Genomic DNA, 23166 nt, shown 5'->3' with positions numbered 1-23166 from the left:
CAGTACTGGAACAATCATGGGAGCTTTTAACAAGAAGCATACTTAGTACAGACAAGGTCTGTGCCTCTTTGAGGTTTAACTATTTACTTTATTCTGAGTGCAGAGCCAATATAGCCAAGGAAGAGGGAGCTGAATTCTAGTCAGTTGTTAGCCTTTCCCCCCAAATTGTCAGTTAACAGTTTGATTTTCCAAAGTATAAAGCACCCACAACCCTCATTTGCTTCAGCAGGTTGTGTGGGTATTTGGCACTTAAGAAAAATCAGATCATAAATTCTGACTGCACAACTTTTTTTTTTTTTTAAAGTGGTGATTATGTTAGAAAGAAGAAAAAAGTTTCATTTTAGAGATCAAAGGTTGAGCTTGCTGAGTTGGCAATCAGAAAAAGTTTACTTTTAAAAATCAAAAGCTATATGAAGTAACTGAAAAATATGAAACCAAATAATTTATATATTTGTTTTCTGACTATAATCTTAATTTAAAATCATTTTCAGGTTATGTCCCAAAAATATGGAAACTGAACTACTTACAAATGAAGACAACCCAAAATTGACAAGGATAAACTCAATTTCTAGAACTGAATCACAGTTTGCAATGGTGCTGTTTAATAGTTAACCCTTAACAAGCAGATTTCCACAGTTGAGTAGACATCCATGTTAACAGACAAAGCACAGCAGAATTATCTTGAGAGGCTCAGGCTTAACCTGAGAAGTGAATAAGCTCAGTAATCAATTAAAATACCAGACTCAAATGTTATTTAATACATTTTTTTTTAATATGTAACAGGCAATGTTTCTATAACTAAGTGTGAAAAGGTAATATTGTGTTAACACCTAAAGCACTGGTTAGGCTCATTAAGTAGAATTTTTGTTAATACTCTCCTGATTAAGCAGCAGTTGTCCTCATGCATGACCAATTAACTGCTAGGAGGCATCCCCAAATGAGCAGCCATCCTGAATACACACATCCTAATTAAGGGATATATAGGCACAGATATAAATAGTACTAATTTATGAACTGTAGCCCCTTTCACCTTCTAAGGCTATGGCTACACTAGAGAGCTTACAGCAGTTGCACTATATCAATGGGAGAAGCTCTCCCGTCAGCATAGCGCTGTCCATTCCAGTGCTTAGGTCAGTATAACTTATGTCTCTCTGGGTTGGCTTTATTCATAAGTGGCAGTGCAGACACAGCCTAAGTCTTTTACAGATATTAAACCATTATTTCCTAGGCAAGATGGGCACCAGGTTAGTTTGGGGGTGGAAGTGTATGGGTAGAGGAAAGGATCAGCGTCACTAGGGAAAGCTGAGGGACATCAGATTCATACCACCCTATACATACTGTAAACATATTGTTTCATCTGCTTATAAAGCAGGAAGCTGACTCAATAAAATCCATCCTATTTAGCTCAGACAGCCAACCTCATTAAAGGCCACAGAACAGAAACAGCTCACAGATACTGGGGTAAAGACTCAAGCTCTGCCACCCTATCTTTCTCTTTTGTGCCCCTGTGGCACTCAGCTCATTCTTGGGCAACACAAAAAAGAAAACAAGAGACACAGCAACTATCAGAACATGCTGTGATACCAATCTGCCAATCAATAGGGTGGCTTCTTCAACAAAAGGTCAGGTATTATAATTGAGTAATTAATCTTGACAAGCCTCCTGAAGAAGCTAAGCAAATGATATTAGTTTCATTTGACAGAAGAGGATCCCACACATTTTTAAATGCAGAGGGCAGGCTCCTCAGGTGACAGAGCCTTGCGGATGTAAATGAAGTGCCACGTGGGCACAGGAAAGACCATGCACATGGAGTCATCAGCAAGAATGGATACACACTGACATGCTCAAAGCTAAAGAGCTAAGCCAAAATCAGAACTTCTTGAGTTTTTCTATACCAGTCCTTTTCTCTCTTTTCTAGCATGGATGGTATTGATCAGACTACCCCAAGGCCCAGTTGTTTTCTAAACATTTGCTTCCTAAACTATGAGTATTTAACATTTAATCATCATCACTGTAGCAACAAGACTTCAGATACTAGAGGGACAGGCAGGGAATATCAGACCCAAGAGCTGGCCTCTGTCCCAATGAGTTTACAATCCTTGCGCTAATCTTCATAAAAATCCCTCAATTTTGAAATTTTAAAAAAGCCACCCAACTCTGGGATTTAGGATACTAGGTTACGCTCTGTGACAGTACGTTACACCAGAGTTACACAAGCAGTAAAAACAAGGCTGCAAACGTCCATCTGCAAAATCTGCAGTGAATTCCACTCCCTGCTAGAAAAGCCCCTTCAGACGCCAAGCCTGCACTGGTTCGTTTTTCAAAGTGATTCCTACCCCCCAGGTGCAGGAAAGAAACAACTCCTGCCAAGGTAACCCGAGGGCAAACCCACCTGGGGAGACCTTCCTGAGCCGGCCACCACAGCTCCCAGGGGCGGGACGACCTCTCGGGGCCTCGCACACGCTATTCAAACAGCAGCAGCGAGTGTTTCACTTCGGTTCATTTCGCAGAAGCGGCCCCCGAGCCCAGGCTGCGCCCCCGCTGCCAAACTCGCCAGCGCAGCCCCGCCCTGCGGCGGGAAGGACCCCGTAGAACAAGCCCCCTGTAACGGTAGCAACGGGCCACGGCGCTGCGTGACCCCGCAGCCGGCTCTGACGCGGCCGCCGGAGGAGAAGCACCGCCCCCAGCTTCGCGCGAGCCTGGGGGGTCAGAGCGCGAGGAATGGGGCGCAGACTCAGTGCAGGGCATACAGCTCCCGCGAGACTTGGGGCGGCACCGCACATGCGCAATGCCGCTCGCCGCCGGTCTGGGTTGCCACGTCTCTCTCTCCCGCCGGCGGCTCAGCTTATGCTCCTCGGGGCCGGGCCGCTCCCGCGCGCGCTGTCCGGCCTGGCGGCGGCATCTCCCACCCGTCCTCACCTAGCTGCGGGGTCCTCCTTGGCCGGGCCTCGGGCGCCACGTCCCCGGCGCTGTCTGCTCCGTGCCGCCGCTCGCTTCCCGCATCCGAAATGGCCGCGCCTGGGAGCGAGACGCCACCTCCTGCTGCCACGTTGGCCTGCGGCGGGTGGGGCTGGGCGGAGCCGCCTGCGGCGCGTGACCTGGGGCGGGGACGGGAGAGCCCGGTCAGGCCACGTACCACCAGGATCTTGGTGTCCGGCCCGCAGCGGGGTCTGCGCGTTGCCTGGTCGGTACCCCCCCCCACGGCGGGCAGGTCGGGGTCTCTTCCCCTCCGCCTGCTCAGAGCCCTGCGTAGCGGAGCCGCGTCGTGCCCCAGCCTCCCCTGTGGGGGCATATTCGCAAAGCAGGGCACAGATCTTGGTACGCCCCCCAGCTCCAACAAGCACCACAACAAAGGCTGCTCGTGAACACGGCGCTAAGCGTGGTACGAGTGGTGTAAGAGGATGAAGTTAGGGAAGAGGAGGCTGTGCAGTGCAGACAGACCTGGTGCCAGTTTATAGTGAGGCTGCTGGGCAACTAAGTTTTCCAGGCAGCCGGATTTCAAGCAGAACACCTGGTCGAAAAGGGACTCTTGATGGCTCTGGTCGCTAAAAGGCCAGTCAGCGGGGCTAAGGAAGCCTCCCTACCTGCCCAGGCTCCATCCGGCAGCCAGTATCTCCTGCTCCTAGGTGCAAGGGCAGCAACCCTGAGTAGCATCATGGGCTCCACAGCTCCCATTGGCCAGGAGCCACAGCCAGCGGTAGCTGCAGGGGCAGTGGCTGTGGGCAGCGCTCAAAGACCCTGTACCTAGGGGCTGCAGAGATGTGCCAGTTGCTTCTGGCAGCCGTCTGAGATAAGTGCTGCCCAAACCCCCTCCTGTGCCCCAGCCCTGCTCCTGCACCCTAACTCATTCCCAAAGCCTGCACCCCTCAAACTCTCCTGCATTCCAAGCCCATGCTCCAGATCAGAACCCACTCCTATATCTGAACTCCCTCCCAGAGGTGGCACCACACTCCCCAACCCCCTGAGGCCCTTCTTGCACTCAGGCTCCTTAGAGCCTGCACCCATCACACTCTCCTGCACTCCAACCCCCTGCCCTAGCCTGAGCCCCCTCCCACACCCAAACTCATTCCCAGAGCTCAACCCCCTTCCAACACCTCAAACCCATGCCCCAGCCCTGAGCTCTCTCCTGCACCCCAAAACCCTCATCCCTGGCCCCACACCAGAGCCCATATCCCCAGCCAGAGCCCCCTCCTTCACTCCAAACCCCTCATCCCCACCTCAGAGCTTACACCCCCTCCCTCCTGTATCCCAACCCCTTTCCCCATCCCAGAGCTCCCTCCTGTACCCTGAACTCATTTCTGGCACCATCCCAGGGCGCATAACCCCAGCTGGAGTCCTCATGCCCTCCCATACCCCAAACCTCTGCCCCAGCCCGGTGAAAGTGAGTGATGAAGGGAGGGAGGATGGCGTAGGGGACAGGGCAAGAGTGGGTTGGGTTTTTTTGTAATTAGAAAGTTGGCAACAAGAGGGAGCCTGCAGCTGATTGAACCTGACAAACTGCCACATTTCTCTCACTTCAAAAGCTGTTGTCTGCATCTCACAGACATATCTTGCAGTGATTAGTTTCATACACAAAGTTACCTTATGGTGTTATTTTTTCATTTGTCAGGACTACAAAAAAAAAGCTATATACATGTTTGGCTGTTCTGGATATCAAACGTTTTAAAAAAAATTTTTAGTCTGCTAGTTAAGCCAGAAAATGTATTATGAATTATAGGCGGTGCAGGTAGCAATGCCTATAGTGAAGATTGCCTGATACTTGTTGCCACAGGGTGACTGACCCCTTTAAGCATTTGGGTCTGGAGGACTACTTGCACACTGAGCATGTGAAAGACTCCTAGTAGGGAAAATTTGCACACTGCTGTGGGGATAAGTAGACTTTGTTTTAAAATGGAGCTGTTACTTTGTAGCTGTAAGTAGTCCTGTCTTTGCAGTTTTATAAAAGCTTACTGAGATGATCACTTGAGGGAAAGAAAAGTGTTTAAATGTACCCTTACAGAGTAAAGTACAAAGGTTCACAATCTTCTAAACTCTTTTCCCCCCAAGCACACAGAGTGTGATATTGCAAAGTCTCATCACCTGAGGAGCTATAGCTCTCAACTCCCACCTAAAACAACAGAGTCAAAAATCATCAACATCAGAGACAAATGGGGGGGGGGGGGGAAATCAGAGGAGGCCTCTGGAAAGTTAAATAAAGCTTTAGAGAGCTCTGTATTAAAGTGACTTTGAAGAAAAAAAGAAATGACTATTCTAGGCAATCACAGCTGGTAATACCTTGCACTCCAGAATTTATTCTGCTTCTGGTTTCTAATCCTTTTAATCAGTTACTCCAGATGTAGCTTTATGGGCCAGTTACACACAAACCAATCCTCTCCTCCCTTTGCACCACTGCTACACCATCCTAACCCCTACCTTGTAGTAGGGGGTGTATTGGGGAAAGAGGCAGCATGTCACAGATGGAGCACAGCTGTGCTCTGCTAGTTCTCAACTGGTAGATGATCCCTTGACCTTTGGGGTCCATAGTCAACAACTTTGGCTGGGGCCCATGCAGCTTGGCCCACAGAATCAAGGAGTCATAACCAATTCCCTGATGGTCCCCTCCCATTTGCCTCTGCTGAGCACAGGAGAGAATCTGACCCCAAGATAGCAACATTATGGACAGCCAAAGGGGTGGAGCTAAAAGAAACAAGGACGCTGCTAACAAGATGTTGATTCATAAAAATAGACAAGAAAATTTTCCAAATAGATAGCTGTGCAAGTTGGCCCTATTTAGGAAAGGTCTGTGTTCTTATCATACAAGACCCTGAAAACTGGAGTAATAGAAATGGGATGAAATTTAACAGTGCAAAGTCATGCACTTAGTGACTAAAACCAAGAATTTCTGTTATAAACTGAGGACTTACAGCAGGAGAGAAACTTGGGTGTACTGGTGGATCACAGGATGACCATGGGCCACCAATGTGATGCAGCTGTGGAAAAGGCTAACACAATCCCGGGATGCATCACGCAAGGTATTTCCAGTAGAAATAGGGAAGTGTTATTACCATTATATGGGGCATTGGTGAGACCTATGTGCAATTCTGGTCTCCCATGTTTAAGAAAGATGCTATTCAAACAGGAACAGGTGCAGAGAAGGGCTCTTAGGATGATCTGAGGAAAGTAAAACCTACCTTATAAGAGGAGACTCAAAGAGCTTGCTTTATTTAGCCTAACCAAAAGAAGGCTGAGGGGAGATATGAATGCTCTCTATAAATACATCAGATGGATAAATGCTAGGGAGGGAGAGGAGTTATTTAAGTTAAGCGCCAGTGTGGACACAAGAACAAGTGGATATAAACTGGCCATCAACAATTTTAGGCTCAAAATTAGGCAAAGGTTTCTACCCATCAGAAGAGTGAAGTTCTGGAACAGCCTTAAGGGGAGCAGTGGGGCAAAAAGACCCTAACTGGCTTCAAGACTGCGCTTGATAAGTTTATGGAGGGGTTGGTATGATGGACTGCCTACAATGGCATGTGGCTCATTGGCAACTGCCAGTAGCAAAAATCCCCAATGACCAGGGACAGCCCACTAGATAGGGGGAGCTCTGAGTTACTACAGAAAATTCTTTCCCAGGTATCTTCCTGGTAGGTCTTGCCCACATACTCAAGGACTAATTGATCACCCTATTTGGGGTTAGGAAGAAATTCGTCCCCAGGTCAGACTGGCAGAACCCCTGTAAGTTTTTTGCCTTCCTCTTCAGCATGGGTCACTTGCAGGTTTAAACTAGTGTAAATGGTGGATTCTCTGTAACATGAAGTTTTAAAACCATGATTTGAGGACTTCAATAACTCAGCCAGAAGTTAAGGATCTATTTCAGGAGTGAGTGAGGTCCTGTGGACTTCAATATGCAGGAGGTCAGAATAGATTATCACAATGGTCACTTCTAACCTTAATGTCTATGAGGTGGTATTATGAGACTGCCTACAATGGCATGTAGCTGATCTATGACTGCTAGTAGCAAATATCCCCAATGGCCAGAGATAGGACACTAGACGGGGAAGGCTCTGCGTTACAACAGTAAGTTCTTTCCCAAGTGTCTGGCTGGTGAGTCTTGCCAACATGCTCAGCGCCTAACTGATCACCATATTTGGAGTCAGGAATGAATTTCTCCCAGGTCACATTGAATTTCTCCCAGGTCCCCCCCTTACCTAGACCCCCACCCCATTGAGCCCCAACCAGCTACACCCAGACCTCCACCCCACCAGACCTCCATCCCACTTCCCCAGCGCCCAGATCCAACAAGCTCCACACACCCAGATCTCCCCATGCTGAGCCTCAACCACCTTCACCTAACTCCCCCACCCCCGGCAGAGTCCCATTCCCCCTGCACTTAGAACTTCTCAATAAGACCTGTGCATCTAGATGTCCCACGCGCCCAGAACACCCACTGAGCTGCCTAGACCCAGATTGCCCCACACAGAACCCTCCCACCCACTGAGCTGCCGGGATCCCCCCCCACACTAAGCCTCTCCACTCTTGGATCCTGCCGGGATGAGCCTGCTGGCCTACACCTGGATCGGGGGCCAGGGCTGGGTGTGAATGAGAAACTCTGTTCCTCTTGTTTGCTACTTTAGTGGACCTGGCACCGGGGTGCTGGAACAATTTGTATAGTGGGCTTGCTGAGAGCCACTGAACCAAACTCTAAACCATGTGTATGATGGAAATCACTTCAAGCCAGGGGGTGCGGCAGCACCCCTAGTTCCAGAACCTATGCCTGGCATGGAGGGGCAGGACTGCAGGGTGTTTCTGGGGAGGTCCAGCCCTGGTGCTGTGTTAGGGTTGAGTGCAGCCTCACGGCCAAGTCCATGTCTGGGGGGGAGGCCTGCAGGGTGCTCACCACTGCCATGCTGGAACTGCCACATCTATTTATTGACTAAAATTCTGCAAATTTTATTTAAATATTGTGCACAGAACTTTTTTTTTTTTGACATAGACTTTTTGGAGTAATACAAGAATAATTATACAAGGACACAACAATCATCCATTTACCCTGGTATCTGGTCTGTGAGAGTGGCCAACAATGAGTACTTAAGAAGATGTAATACATCCTTAATGCACTCTCCTTTATGACCTGGAGAGAATTTCTTCCTGACCCCCCGGGTGTGATCAGCTTGCACACTGAAGCATGGCTATATATTGTATATGCTAGCTATTAATATAACTACACAAGTGGTATTTTTATTCTTATAAATGTCTAACCCATTTTTAAAATTACTAACTTGTTAATCTAAATAATATCCTGTGTCAATGAGTTCAGACATTTGTTCTTCTAGTCTGTAAACATGCATATTTACAAAGCAGCTACAGATATTATTTGTGCACGTACTTTGACATACTTAACATGGTTACAATCAGAGCAGTGACTAAGTAAAACTGGTAACTTTTTATGCAATAATTCTGCTCCCTATGTGTATTTAAAGGAATAGCAATTTCCTTCTGTGATAAAAATCTGGTTAGCCCTGGAAAGTCAACATTCATGGGATTCTAAGCTCAACTGTTGTCTTACACTTGAAAAAATGGAAAGGAATAATTACATAAATCTTGCCACAATCCAGGCACTGTGCAAAGACCGATGACTGAGCTAAATGTTGCTTCCATTTTAAATAATCCTATGAAAGAGGCAGTCTTCACCCGTATGTAGTGCACATGAATTGTTAGTATTACTCAAAAAAAGGTGGTAAAGCTTCATCAATACCATCCATTAAGGCTGATGGTTTTTGATATTTGTGTCAGTGCCTCTGGGAGATGGACCATTCTTGATCTTCACATAGAATCATAGAATTGTATGACTGGAAGGACCCTCGAGCAATCTTCTAGTCCATTCCCCTGCACTCAAGGCAGGACTAAGTATTATCTAGACCATCCCTCACAGGTTTTTGTCCAACCTGCTCTTAAAAATTTCCAATGATTCTGCAGCGTCCTTAGGCAATTTATTCCAGTGCTCAACTACCCTGGCAGGAAGTTTTTCCTAATGGCAAACCTAAATCATCCTTGCTGCAATTCAAGCCCCTTGCTTCTTGTCCTATCGTCAGAGGTTAAGGAAAACAATTTTTCTCCCTTCTCCTTGTAAAAACCTTTTATGTACTTGAAAACTGTTATCATTTTCCCTCTCTATCTTCTCTTCTCCAGACTAAACAAATCCATTTTTTTTCAATCTTCCCTCATAGGTCATGTTTTCTAGACCTTTAATCATTTTTGTTGCTCTTCTCTGGACTTTCTCCAATTTGTCCACATCTTTCCTGAAATGTGGTGTCCAGAACTGGACACAATACTCCAGCTGAGGCCTAATCAGTGCGGAGTAGAGCGGAAGAATTACTTCTCGTGTCTTGCTTACAAGACTCCTGCTAATACATCCCAGAATTATGTTTGATTTTTTTTTGCAACAGTGTTACACTGTTGACTTATATTTAGCTTATGATCCACTATGATCCCCAGATCCCTTTCTGCAGTACTCTTTTCTAGGCAGTCAGTTTCCCGTTTTGTATGTGTGCAATTGATTGTTCCTTCCTAAGTGAAGTACTTTGTATTTGTCCTTTATTGAATTTCATCCTATTTACTTCAGACCATTTCTCCAATTTGTCCAGATCATTTTGAATTTTAATCCTATCCTCCAAAGCACTTGCAACCCTTCCCAGCTTGGTATCATCCGCAAACGTAATAAATGTACTCTCTATGCCATTATCTAAATAATTGATGAAGATATTGAACAGAACCAGACCCAGAACTGATCCCTGAAGGACCCCATTCGATATGCTCTTCCATCTTGACTGTGAACCACTGATAACTACTCTCTGGGAACGAGAGTAGTTATCCAACCAGTTTTGCACCGACCTTATAGTAGCTCCAGCTAGGTTGTATTGCCCTAGTTTGTTTATGAGGTCATGCAAGACAGTATCAAAAGCCTTACTAAAGTTAAGCTATACTACATCTATGGCTTCACCCCTATCCACAAGGCTTGTTACCCTGTCAAAGAAAGTTATTAGGTTGGTTTGACATGATTTGTTCTTGACAAATCCATGCTGTCTGTTGCTTATCACCTCATTATCTTCTAGGTGTCTGCAAATTGATTGCTTAATTATTTGCTCCATTATCTTTCCTGGTACAGAAGTTAAGCTGACTGGTCTGTAATTCCCCAGGTTATCCTTATTTCCCTTTTTATAGATTTGGCACTATATTTGCCTTTTTCCAGTCCTTTGGCATCTCACCCATCTTCCATGACTTCGGGAATATAATTGTTAATGGCTCAGATGTCTCCTCAGTCAGCTCCTTGGGTATTCTAGGATATATTTCATCAGGACCTGGTGACTTGTCTAAGTAATTTTTTTACTTGTTCTTTCCCTATTTTAGCCTCATGTATTATGTCATGATGAGTATAATCAATCAATCTCTCTGTAACCACAAAAATAGAATTACTTCTGGAAAAGTTATAAACACGATCAGCTGCTTCATTGCACTAGAGTCTTCAAAGAAAATCTTTCACTTTTTCCATGTCAAAAGGACATGTATGTAGAGCAAGATCCTGCACACCATTATCATGTTAGCTCTAGAGGTATACAGGAGCTGTAACATGAATGGAAAGTAGAATTTTCCTTGAAGTCTCTGATAATTATTGTAGATGGGAAGAAAAGAGCTAGAGGCTGTACTTAATAGGGCCATTGTTAAAGTGCAATTGGTCTGTTTAAAAAATTATCCTTGAAATGCTGCTGAGGTCAGATATGCTTTGGCTGATCTGCAGCATAAATGCTGATCACACAAATTAAAGATGCTAATGAGGCAATGTAACTCACTCAAATATTACAAGGATCGTGACGTTTTGAGTAAGTTTTTATGTTTGAGGCATTTTCTTTTCTTCTGTTCTTTGAATTTCAGACTATGGATTACAATTTTTAAAAATTTATACATGAGGAGGAAGTTCAGGATTTGGCTCTATATCTGGAATTGTTTGTTTAACCTGTTTAAGATAGTTCACTCAAGTTTCTCCTTTAAGAATCTCAGTTAATTCCAGGGAGTCAGATGCAAACACCAAAAAACTTATTTTCTTTCACTCTATAATTGAACTCTCAAAAGTAACCTCTGGTGTTAGCCTCATAATGAGTCACACAACTAGGCCTGATTGCCAGGTTGGATGTGAGACTAACTAGCTACTAGATCCCTCCTTAAAGCACAGTGTAGGCCAACCAATCCTGAAGGAAACTTTGCGAGATGAAACAGAACTTTCCAATTAACACTCAATGCCAGATCTCATGTTCCTGAGCAATCTAACTGTGGAGACAGTAAAAAGCCATCTCCAAGCACATTTGTCCACAACCAGTGTTCTTGAGCCAGCTTAGAGGCTTCATGCCAGGATATGGAACAGAAATGAGAATGCAGGTACTGCTGATGATCTCTTCCTTTCTACGTGCCTGTAGTTTTAGGCTTCTCACTGGTATTTTACATGGTTGATAATAGGATGTTGTTATTCTGCCAAACAGATGTGTGGAGGTCAAGATAAATGCCTTGACATTATTTAAATCTTTCCTTGATGGTCTCAATGCTGCTCAAAATTAGACTGGCTGCAACAGCTCCAAAGGCATCACTTTGACATCTAGGCATCAACGGAGTACAGCAGGACTCCAGCCATGCCACCTCAAAAGGGGTGGTATAGAGTTGGCTCTATTCCACCAGGAGATTTCCCTACACAAGTGGAATACCCAGGGAGACAATTAAGCCAACTTTATCACCGCTTAGTGCTATTGAAGCAGTGCAAAGCAGTCTTAGCGGGGGCAAGGAACTGACCCAAATACAGTAGAAATAAATGAGCTTTCATGTAATAGTCTGTGGTTGAAATCCTGGCCCCACTGAAGTCAATGATAAAACTCCCATTGACTTCAGTGGGGCCTGGATTTCACCCTATGACTGTTATTGAACTGTACACATAAAGCCTTCCACACAGAGACTACAATGTATATCCATTGTGGTACTTCACGGTGCCCCTAGAGAGAGGAAAAACAGGACGGAAAAACCAAACAACATTTCCAGTCTTTTATTAGAAAGTTTATTACATTAACCTACAAGCATGTTCGGTGATATAAATGGTAGTGAAGGGTAATATGATGAGCATCAGTCATCTTTGGAAAATAGAAAACATTTCAACATTGCAACAGGTTTTTTGTTACAATCGAGATACAAGCTAGACACCGTTTGTAGGTTTTCTTTAAAAATATATATTATAATTCAATCATATCAAAGTGGAGTGTGGCTGGGGTAAAACACTGAAAATATAATAGTTAGGCCCAGTACTATGGCACCAGTGTTAATTGTACCAAAAAGGGCAAGGTTTTCTGTACAATAGTTAAACAAGCACCCATCAGTTTTAAGTCATTTAAACTGCTATATACAGTCTTTAATATAAAGCATTTTTGTCAACATTAGCTCTGTATTCTTCAGTATGGATCTTAAAGATGCATTGTCCTATTCATGTGGCTCAGTGTAAGGGTCATTACTTGGAAACATAGCCCTACTCAACAGTCCAGTTTTAGCCATAGTATTTTGAAAATCAAATGCATTTTTATTAATGTGCTTACCAATATTTATACTTTTTAAAAACTTTATTTCATTAGCTTGATTTTGCAGATTGTGATAAAAAGGATAGGCACAATGAAGTCTGTTCACCCCTCAATCTGTATGTGCAGCTTCAATTAAAATTAATGGGAGTTCTCTGTGTAAATGAAGATGAGGGCAAAGTTTAAGTGCAGCAGTATGTTGGGAGTAAAAGTCTCTGATACAAAAAAGTCTTTTTGAGGATCAGTGTTTTTCTAAATGGCCAAGAGACAGTTTGTCTAAATCATTTAAAATTTCCGGGATTATACCAAATACCACATTTTAAAATAAGATATTAACTTTGGGCTAACTTCTGCACTTTATTGCACTGGCACACAAGTTGGTATGGACATTTATCCTAGGGTTTCATATTGCTTTCCTCTTTATGGGGTTCTGAACATATAAAGACACAGACGTCTTTTTCCATTTGTGCAAGTGGCAAGGCAGGATCTCTCCCCATAGTTCTCAAGAAGAAATCTGGAACGATAACCAGGTAATGCACCAGCATATACATCATATCCCTAAGGTGGCCTGATATGGAGGTTGGGAAGGGTCTAAATTCTCCCTCTGAGTTAATGAACATGCTGTGATCAGCAGCCAGGGCTCTTTGACAGCTGTGAGATGTGAGCTCTGGTTGTGCTTAAGAGCAGCAAAGTGTATGCCAAAGCATGTCTTCTTGAGAGACATGAGGAAACCTGTTCTGGATGGCATGATTGCTAAAGAAGTGCCCTGGGAAAATTTCTGCTTCCCCTTGTTGCACCAAGCAGGTATTTAGCCTTTATTAATATCAGTAAACATTGATTGGGGTTTTTAAATCAAAGATTATAGATAAATTTCTACATTATCCAATGTGCTTTATTCACTCAAGTTAATGACATGCAGAGATTGTTTAAACAGAACATATTAATTGTCCAGGCAACTGTGCATATTCACAAGTCTTTTATGTGACGTATGTATACTTATATGGGCCAAATATAAGCAGGTGCAACTTCCCTTGGCCACAGCAGAAATGTCACCACATACAGCAAGGCTGAATTTGGACCTGTATGTATGGGTATATTTAGAGCATACACAATAGCCTGAAGTGTCTGAGCAGGATTTATTGTCACGAGTGTTCGCTTGAATACATAATTTGAAGATGTGCACCACTTTGGGAATTCCTACACAAGTTAAAAATAATTTGCTCTGCTCTTCACCATTGTATACTATGAAGGACAGGGATTTTTTTTAATGTTACAATGAATAATTGTTCTATTGGCCATCAAATTCAAATTATACATGAGGTAAGAGGAGACGACTTTTGTGAACTCACAGTTGTAGTGTATTGCATTTACTATTCACAGCTTCAGAAAGGAGATTTTATTGTTAAGTTTGGATCACACAGTACAAACACATCGATATCACTACATGTACTTGGCACACACACCCCCAATCAGTCATTTACCTTAAGTGGGGTGTAAAGTGCTGCTTAATTTTGGAAACATCAGCATTTATTTTTATATCTGTGATGTCCTGAGCTGGTCATACAACTTTTACAAGGATGTGTAATTGCCCAGGAAGTTCCAGTTTGTCCACAAATCAGCCAATATTTATGTATGAAACAAATATGGGGTGTAAATGGGCACCCCATGCATCCACATGTGCTGCAGAGGCCTGAGCCCAGCTACGGTGAGGTCTCTGAGTGTACACCTCTGATCTGTCACCATTTTAATCGCAAACATCAGACAGTATTTCCACTTCAGCCCAAGCAGGTTTTGTATCCAGAAACATTTTTCTCATTGAGGCTCTGTATTGTAGCTATTGTTCCTCCAGCCAAAGGCAATGGGATGTGATTCTCTTATGAGCCAATACCCTCACAATGTCAACAATTCTTTGTCTAACATAATCCAAACTTTCAGATACAGAGCCATAGTGGAACCTACTGTACTAAGGCAGAGAGCATACGAGTACCAAAATGCTTGACCAACCGCTGGCCTTCATATTCTAATCACACAGTTCAGATGTATTTAAAGGTAAACCTACTTGTGACCGGGTGCGGAGTCACTAGTTTGGGAAGGTGAAAAAGGCTGTTTGAGATTATGGGCCATCAGCAGGATGCTTCACTAATATGATCAGCAGTGGTATCGTCAACAATACTGATATATAATCTCTGATCTTTAGGTTTCGAATCTAACATCCCAATAAGATGAAACAAGCAGTCCAGACACCCTAGAGCTATTGTTTCAGACTGTTTGAAGATTCAGGGAGATGTCTTTGCATCAGTTTTAACAATTACAAATAAATAAAAGCTTGGACTCCGGAGCAGACTTCTGTTTCAAGGGGTGGATTCCATGAACAATTCTACTTCCACTGAACTGCAGAAGACATGGGGCCCTGACTATAAGTTGGCTACTTGGGAGACAGAGGGGAGAATGCCTTTGGGAAGGCTGGCCTCCACATGCAGGGTCAGGAGTGAGCTGACCCCCAAGCTAGGGGTCTTCTTTTTTCTTTTCTGCTTAGGACAACTTATCATGCTTTCTTATTATAAACATTATCCCTCAAGCAAAACACCTTGTAATTGTATTTTTTTTCCTGCTGATTCAATCCATCAGTTTACACTACTACCTAACCTGTTTAGCCCATCTCTGGTGGACATTAATATTATATCAATTCTCACTTTTATACTCCCCCCCCATCCCTCCCAAAGAGAAAAAGTCAGTATTTGTTAACCAGACAAAATAAAGGCCAGCTGTCAAAAATGCAATAAACAGTGAATGTACAATAAAATATTTTGCAGTTATAAGCTAGCGCACTAGAAACATAGATACAAAAGTTAAAAATGGAGATACAAGTTAATGAAAAATGGGGTATATGTGTCAAGTTATTAGCAATGCAAAAGACCAGCTTAAGCATATTTTCCCTACATCAACTATTAAAAAAGGTGCCTTCTTAGCAAGTATGCACAGAGATTGTTCAGTCATTCCTAGGGAAAAAAATTAATCAAAACACTACTATTCTTATTCTATATTACAGTCCATATTACTACTTGTTTATAAAATTTAAACCTTTTCTTGCACTTCAAATTTACAGCATTCATCATTTTTGTCCATTCCTTACACACTCATTCAGTCCATTCTGACAAAAATAAACTGATTTCATTTACATATTTATGCAATAATTACTGATATGTTATGGATTATTACTCGTGTATGACAGGAATGATGGTCAGAATTGTAGTATATGGAGCAGTAATGCACCAAATGATTTGGCAAGGATGTGTGCCAAAGCCTACTAGTATGGGGTATCCATTGATCTTTGGGTGTTGCAATAATATTAATGCATGCAATGCTTTCATCACCTTCAAAACTACACAGGCAATGTATTTCCATAACCAGTAGTCAACATGAAAAACGTGTGTTGAGTTTTTCAAATCACTTCTGCATTGCATTTGGTTACATCCCATCAGATCAAGTCTTTTTACACATTTTGACTAAAAACAATATAATCCACCACAATATGATGTGATGTGAAAGAAATCTGGCAATATCATACAGTTTTCCTTCTAGATAACAAATGAATCAGACTACCTGTAAGAAGTGGATATTTGGTAGGTTGTACAGTCCTTAGGGGTATCTCTACTATGAAACATGAGCAAGTGAAAAACAAACATGAAATACAATTTCAAAGTAGCAGAATGGAACTGTTATCAGAACTGTTCTGCAAACTAATATGTTTAAACAAGTATACTACAGTGTAAATGTGTGGAATTGGTGTCTTTGTAAAAATAACTGTAATGGAAAATCTGATCAGGGTCTCTTCAGTTTGGCATCTATCCATGTGCCGTATCTGTGTATACAAACCTCAGCTTGAGATTCCTGTTTAACATACAGCAATTGTCTACAGAATGGATTAGGAGCCAAATATGGTGGCAAAGTACAGGAAGGAGCATAACCAAGCCACCATTCTCCTTAAGAGTTCCACTGTGCCATACAATGAGCTTGAGGTCATTCACTGCTGACCTCTTTCTCAGAGGATGATGGACTATCTCGAACTGGTAGCAAGTCATAATGGCATGGAATATGACTGTTTTTTGGAAGATCATAAGGATCTTGGCTGAAAGGTCCACTGTTACTGAATGTGCCCTGGACAACACTCACGGTAGGTTCTGTGATAAAAGAGAACACACATATTTGGGCACTGGTAATAGCAAATGGGAGGAAAATATCTTAATAAAAATGAACAAGTCTTGCTAAATAGTTACCATTGCTTAAAAGAAAGAACTTGTTCACTCAGCTTTAAATTCTGCAGTAAAGAGCATATTGCTTAAAAGTGTGCTGGCCTGGCATTAAAACTGCTCAGTTATGCAACAAACTCAATTGTATGTGCATTCATGAGTTTGTAAGATAACACAATGAAGCAGAATTGCATGTCCCCTTTTCTCTTTGGGCAAGCTGCAGGAATCCAGGCTCCTGCTTAAACAAACATTGGGCCAAACTTCAGACTTCTGAGCAAAGTATCAGAAGTAAAAGGATATTGTGCAAAGCATCCAATGGAAATTTGCATACTAATCCTGACAGACAGGTTGTGTAATACCATGCAGCTGCTTGGTTTTCTCTCTCACACAGACTCATTAGTCATGTCCCACTCTTCTTGATCCCACAGATCCCACTCTCCTCCGGGATGCCCCAGAGAGAGTCGCCATGGAATAGATAGTCCTTAGCAAAACAATGGACACCCTCATGGAATTGTAGGAAATCTCCACATAGGTACAGAAAGGGAGAGTTAGGTCCTTCAATGTATACAGCAGCTACATGCTCTTTAAATTCGGATCCTACTTTAAACAACTTTTTTAGAGCATCTTCCATCAGAGGTAACTGTCAACATGAACATCTTTCAACCTACTAGGAGAAATCCAAAATGTACAGTACAGATCCCCTTAAAGGATCAGGACTATTTTTTTAACCCATGTTGCTAATGCATTTTAGAATAATTAAGTAATTTATAACTAACCATACAGAGTTCTGCTATTTTTCTTCTATTTTATTCACAGTAATGCTTCTGACTTTTTAAAAGCTGTGACCTTATATATTAGGAAGAAAACAGAACATCTAAAATCTTAAAGTATTTCACTCCAGCTAGTAAGGGGCTAATGATCTTGTTGCCTATTCTGCATGAATTAAGAAAGGAAGGATGGTCTTGTGGTTAAGGCATTGGACCTGCACTCAGGTGATCTGGTCTGTGACCTTAGGTAAGTTATTTAAATACGCTACTAGTATGTCACAGTTTTCTTAGGACTGTAATAACTCATCAGGACCTGCCATGGGAAAGGAACCAGGATCTGCAGAGTTACTGATAGGAGAGCAGGGGTTGCGGGACAGGATGCACATTGTCTGAGCACAGAAGCCACAGAGCTCTGCCCCTGTTGTCCACCAGGGCTAAGCATATTCAGGACTGGACGACCTGGTACAGGGCTAAGTTATATGGCAGTGAGAGGCTACGTATGTCTCCCACTGCTGCTTTAAGGCCGGAAAAAACATTGGCTCTTTGGCAGAGATATTTAGGTGGGTGACTTATTTACACAACTGAAACTAAGGTATTTGAAACCATCTTCTTTGTGAATTGCTTCACAAGTTTGAAAAGAATGGGACTGTTCTTACAGCTACATGTTCATGTATAGAACCTGAAAGTGTATCAATATTTTTGTAGTGATTTTTTTTTGTTTGTTTTGGTTGAGCCTGTGTTGAAGAGTTAATGTCTTCAGGCCACCTTTTTGGGTGAGAGTGGCCACTTCAGTTACTTCTTATGTCATTCTCTGGTGGTCTGATTCTGAGTTTACCGGGTACAACCCTTCAGCAAGTCCACCCCCTTTCATCTTCTTTCTCAAAGGGTTGGGCAGGTGTTTGCAAGTGATCAGTCAGTCAGTGGCACAGGGCCCCCCGTCTGGGAACACTGAGCCCTGTCTCTGCTTGTTCTGAGTGCCACCCCTACTGCTCGGAGTTCCTCCCTTTTAAGGGCCCACCCCCAGGCCTGACACGCACATGTGGCAAGCTGCGGTTGGTTGTGACCACAGAAGTTCCTTAACCTTGTCTGGTTGGTGGGGCTCATCTGACCCACCACAGCTTGATTCAAAGGAAGAGTCTTGTGCATTGTGTCCTCATCACATACAGCCTAACAATGCAGTTTGTACTTACCAACTTCATAAACATTCTTGTTGGCTGAAGCAGAGTTGCTGATCTCTGCATATGGGGAGTCCCTGCGTGCCGGTGACTTCATTTCAACATATCCACATTCTGAGTTTTTTGGCACAAGTGCTGGTGGATCTTTAATAGTAGCATATGGATTTTCAGAGCTACTTAATGAGCAGTTGCTTAAATTGTATTCTGAGTTCTTCATTAAATCTGACAATAGAAAAAATAGCACTGTAATCTTTAGAATGTGCTGCGTAATGTGTAAGCATAAATATTGTGAGTAAGTAAAGCAAAATAAATGTCTGTTCCATAAAATGTTTGCTACCAAATAGATTGGCTACTTTGCGTTCTGCAGAGTTGCTCATAAATCAATAACTATATAGAAGCTTGTCATAATACTTCCCCTGATTTGTTTTACATGGTGATTAATAGAGTTACCTCAACTGCCCTGCTTTTTATGGGCCTGATTTTGCCTGGGGCATTCCTGCTGCAAAGTTCAACTCTCATTAAAGTTGGGTCTGGCACTAATTAAAGGTAATTTGCAGGATCAGGCTATAACTGATAATTTTAGAACACATTTGCCTTTGCAGGTGCTGAACTCACGACACATAAATAACACTATAATTACTGAAGAAACTGAGCTAACAGACGATTCCTGTAATAATTGGGAGAGAACTGAAGGCAGCGTGCTTTTAGTGAGGAGCCATTTTGTTCTGCCAGTGCCTTTATTGATAACCATCAAGACATGCTAAAATTTTCAATTGTTTTTCCACAATTTTCCTAATAGTAGGGATGGAGGAGGAAAGAATGAGCAGGGGTCAGTTGGTTAGTCAATTTGGGGTGTGGCTAAGGGAGTGATAAAGGAGATTTGGGATGGAATTGGGAAGACATTGTGAGAGTTTCTTCTGTCTTTGCAGATTTGCAGCCAAGACTTTCAGATCTGACTACTGAGGCCTGGTCTACACATAAAAGTTAAGTTGACAAAAACACATCCCTGAGCACCACAGCTATGCCAACCTAACCCCCAGTATAGATGCAGCTATGTCAATGGAAGAATGCTTCTGTTGACCTAGGTACTGTCATTTGGGTGTATTCCAACACTGACGGAAAAACCTCCTCCATTGGTGTAGGTCACATTTACACTATGGGATTATTCTGGCATAACTATGGCACCTAGCTATACTGGTATGGGCTCCATAGTGTAGATATACCCTGATTTTGGGTACGCAACTTGAGACACCTAATAGGTATCTGATTTTCAGAGAGTGGATGGTCAGAACTTTTCAACACCGGGCCCTTTTAACAAGTCTCAAATGAAGCACCCCAAAATCTTTCAAGAACATCCAGAGAATCCTCCACTGCCAGACAATATCACATACTGAAACATTATAATTGATTCCTTCAGTTAAATTATATTGTATTATACAAATGCTCTACAAAATAGCTGCTCTTGTCTATATACTGTGACAAAGTTCCTTCTCTACCTTGGTGGGTCCTACGCTTATTGGCGGATTTGCTCACCTCAGTGATCTTCCCCTCTGGTGGATCCCACAGTCTGGGTCAACTCCTCCTGTGTCTGATCAGGAGTTGGGAAGTTTGGGGGGAACCCGGGCCCACCCTCTACTCTGGGTTCCAGCCCAGGGCCCTGTGGATCGCAGCCGTCTATAGTGCCTCCTGTAACAGCTGCATGACAACTACAACTCCCTGGGCTACTTCCCCATGGCCTCCTCCAAACACCTTCTTTATCCTCACCACAGGACCTTCCGCCTGGTGTCTGATAATGCTTGTATTCCTCAATCATCCAGCAGTACACTCTCTCACTCTCAGCTCCTTGCACCTCTTGCTCCCAGCTCCTCACATCCGAATCTCACTGACTAACTGGGAGGCTTTTAACTAGTTCCACCCAGCCCTTGATTGGCTTCAGGTGGCCCAATCAATGTAGCTATCTCCACTGCCTTCTAGAAAGATCTTAATTGGCTCCAGGTGTCTTGATTAACCTGGAGCAACTGCCATTTGGTTACCATGGTACTAGGGATTTGGTTAGCCTGTTCCTTACTACTTTACTATAGCCATCTGGCCCTGCCCCATCACAATACTTAACTCCACCCATTTTCAGATGCCTGGGGAAAAAATGAGCCTTCCAGTGAGACTTGAAAGTGATCAGAATCGGGCTATTTCAGACCAAGGAGGGGAGCAAATTCCATAGTTGTAGTGCCCTGACAGACTATGCCCTGCCAGCTACCCCTCTAGTTTATACCACTGGGACTCCACCTGTGCTAATCTCAGCTGTGGTGGTATAGCATGGGGAGAGAGATGGTCATTCAGGTACTAAGCCATTTACAGCTTTAAAGGTCAAAACCAGAATGTTAAATTTCATCTGGAAACTCACAGCCAGCTGGGGCAGAGCATGGAACACAGGTTAAATTTACCAAGTGGGCCATCACATTCTGTACCATCTTTAGTATCCAGATGGATCTAAGATAGAGCCCTAAGTAGAGAACATTACAGTTGCATAATCTTGATGTGGGTGGCAAAGACATGCACGACAGTTGCAAAGGTGCACATCTGAAAAGACCAGTTACAGCTTCTTGGCTGTAGGTTAAATAATAAAAAGGACCTGGCCATTGCTGCAACTTAATCTTCAAGTGGTGGAATAAATATTTTCCGAAGGGTACGTGGTATCCCGTTAATGTGCCCACGTAGTGCCAAAGCACTGCAGGCTCACTTGTGGACACAATGGCAACCATAGGTCAGAACGGATGCTCTGTAATCTGAAACACTGCAGCATTATCACATTTAATTTTCACTGCAGTATTAACATGTTGCTGTCTTCTTGAACTTTTAACAGCTTACTGACATATAAAGAAGTTATTTTCTTTGTCTTATTACTGCCAAACGAGAACACAGCTCTGACAGAAATCTTCAGTTGACTCATGCGAGCTCAGTTGTGCCCGAAAGGCACAGCCTCATGCAAAGGAGTGTGATGGGGGGAAACAGCTAAGAAAGGGTAATGGGCTACTTGCCTTTCACAGGATCCAGCAGGGGATTTAAGGGAATGATGTATCCTCCTTCCAGAAAGGAAGAGAGGCAAAGAAAAAGTCTCTGGGGACTGCAGTCCACGTTAGCCAGGGGAGTTGCTTTATTTTGGTGTTACTCATGAGTTTTCTGTTTAACCAATAAATTGTGCCAGGAGGCAAAGGTCTGAAAGATTTGGGTATTGCACTGGTTTCTTCCTGGGCTAGTGAGATAGCCCATCAGCTTACAAAGAGTCACTGCACTTCATATATTCTCTTTCCACAGAAACCAAGAATAATTTTAAATAGAACATTAAATATCTGTGTATTTTTATTTAAATGTGTCAGAAAATAAAAACTCACCTTTCAGGGATTTTCCCATATATCCTCTGTCAAGCCCAAAAGCACCTGCAAAAAAAGGAGAGTAACAAAAACACAGAAGGTTTTGTAAATCTAATTGCAATTCTCTGGGCAACCATTCAAAATCTCTACAGAATTGTTTCATGGCTAATTTGTGCCTCACAGAAGAAATACCCCTACAATGAGAGCACAGATTCACTGCAGAAGCAGTGTGACTGTGCACCTATATACTGACTAACAGTGTCTAGCTTCATAGAGTTTAGGGCCAGAAGGAATCATTAATCGTTTAGTCTGATCTTCTGTATATCATAGGCCATTAAATGTCACCCAATGTAGACCAGGCCTAAGTCAAATAAAAGTCTAAGTATATTATGTTTACACAATTTCCTTTATCAACCAGACCTATTTTCCATAAAGCCAACTAGATTGTCTTTAATTATATTCCTCTCTCTGTGGGAACTGCTCCACTGGTCAGCCGAGGAGGAGAGCCATGGCCTTGATCCCTCTACGCTCAATTTGGCAAGGCTAGCACCATTGGCAATGTTAGCTAGCTTCACAGAAGAACCAGACTGTGCCTAGACCTCACACAGGAAATATCTGCTCTGCCATCCCTTAGACCCACATGGGGTAACATACAGCACCCTTTCTCTTTATTTCTTTACCAAGCTCATTGAGGTAGCCTCCATGTTTCCAGTCTGCAGGCAGTGTTCCCGTATAGTCCAGGACTGCACTCCGTTTTCCATGATCCACATTCTTAAGATTCACAAACAGCTGATTGTTTTTTGACTATTTCAAACAAACAAACAAAAGATAATGTAGACTGCAGCTGATTATAGATCACTAATGTTTGCACAAGATGATAATTGGGGAAAACAAAACTAAGTCCAATAAGGTAGTTTAAGAAATCAAATCCTTTATGAAAATGACTTGTTGAGAGATGTACCATGTAAAAGAAAACATTGAGCTAATACGGCTTGTTGATCTGCATAATGGCCACCATCGTTTTC

The 23166-nt window shown here is 43.0% G+C and overlaps 2 protein-coding genes across 12 annotated transcripts in view; both read right to left on the bottom strand.

The window, feature by feature from the left end:
* The window catches only part of PRRC1 (proline rich coiled-coil 1), a 35750-nt gene extending 32682 nt beyond the window's left edge, over nucleotides 1-3068 (bottom strand). For 3 of the 9 annotated variants that reach the window (XM_039544993.1, XM_039544994.1, XM_039544995.1), the window contains exon 1: nucleotides 2920-3055. The gene's annotated coding sequence lies outside the window, so the exon portion shown is untranslated. Of the gene's footprint in view, nucleotides 1-2392; nucleotides 2800-2919 lie in introns of those variants that run through there. The other 6 variants (XM_039544991.1, XM_039544992.1, XM_039544996.1 and 3 more) reach the window with 4 other exon arrangements.
* Nucleotides 3069-15188: 12120 nt separating this feature from the next.
* The window catches only part of MEGF10 (multiple EGF like domains 10), a 158672-nt gene continuing 150694 nt past the window's right edge, over nucleotides 15189-23166 (bottom strand). For all 3 annotated transcript variants that reach the window (XM_039545246.1, XM_039545247.1, XM_039545248.1), the window contains 4 exons: nucleotides 22822-22945; nucleotides 22163-22207; nucleotides 18789-18995; nucleotides 15189-16762 (listed from right to left, as the gene is read on the bottom strand). In XM_039545246.1, coding sequence (XP_039401180.1) covers nucleotides 16602-16762; nucleotides 18789-18995; nucleotides 22163-22207; nucleotides 22822-22945 — 537 coding nt within the window. In that variant the 3' untranslated portion in view covers nucleotides 15189-16601. The remainder of the gene's footprint in view (nucleotides 16763-18788; nucleotides 18996-22162; nucleotides 22208-22821; nucleotides 22946-23166) is intronic.

This window comes from Mauremys reevesii, linkage group 6, assembly GCF_016161935.1.
Source record: "Mauremys reevesii isolate NIE-2019 linkage group 6, ASM1616193v1, whole genome shotgun sequence".
NCBI lineage: Eukaryota > Metazoa > Chordata > Testudines > Geoemydidae > Mauremys > Mauremys reevesii.
The sequence above is the reverse complement of the archived record's forward strand: the minus strand, read 5'-3'. Positions and strand labels throughout refer to the sequence as shown.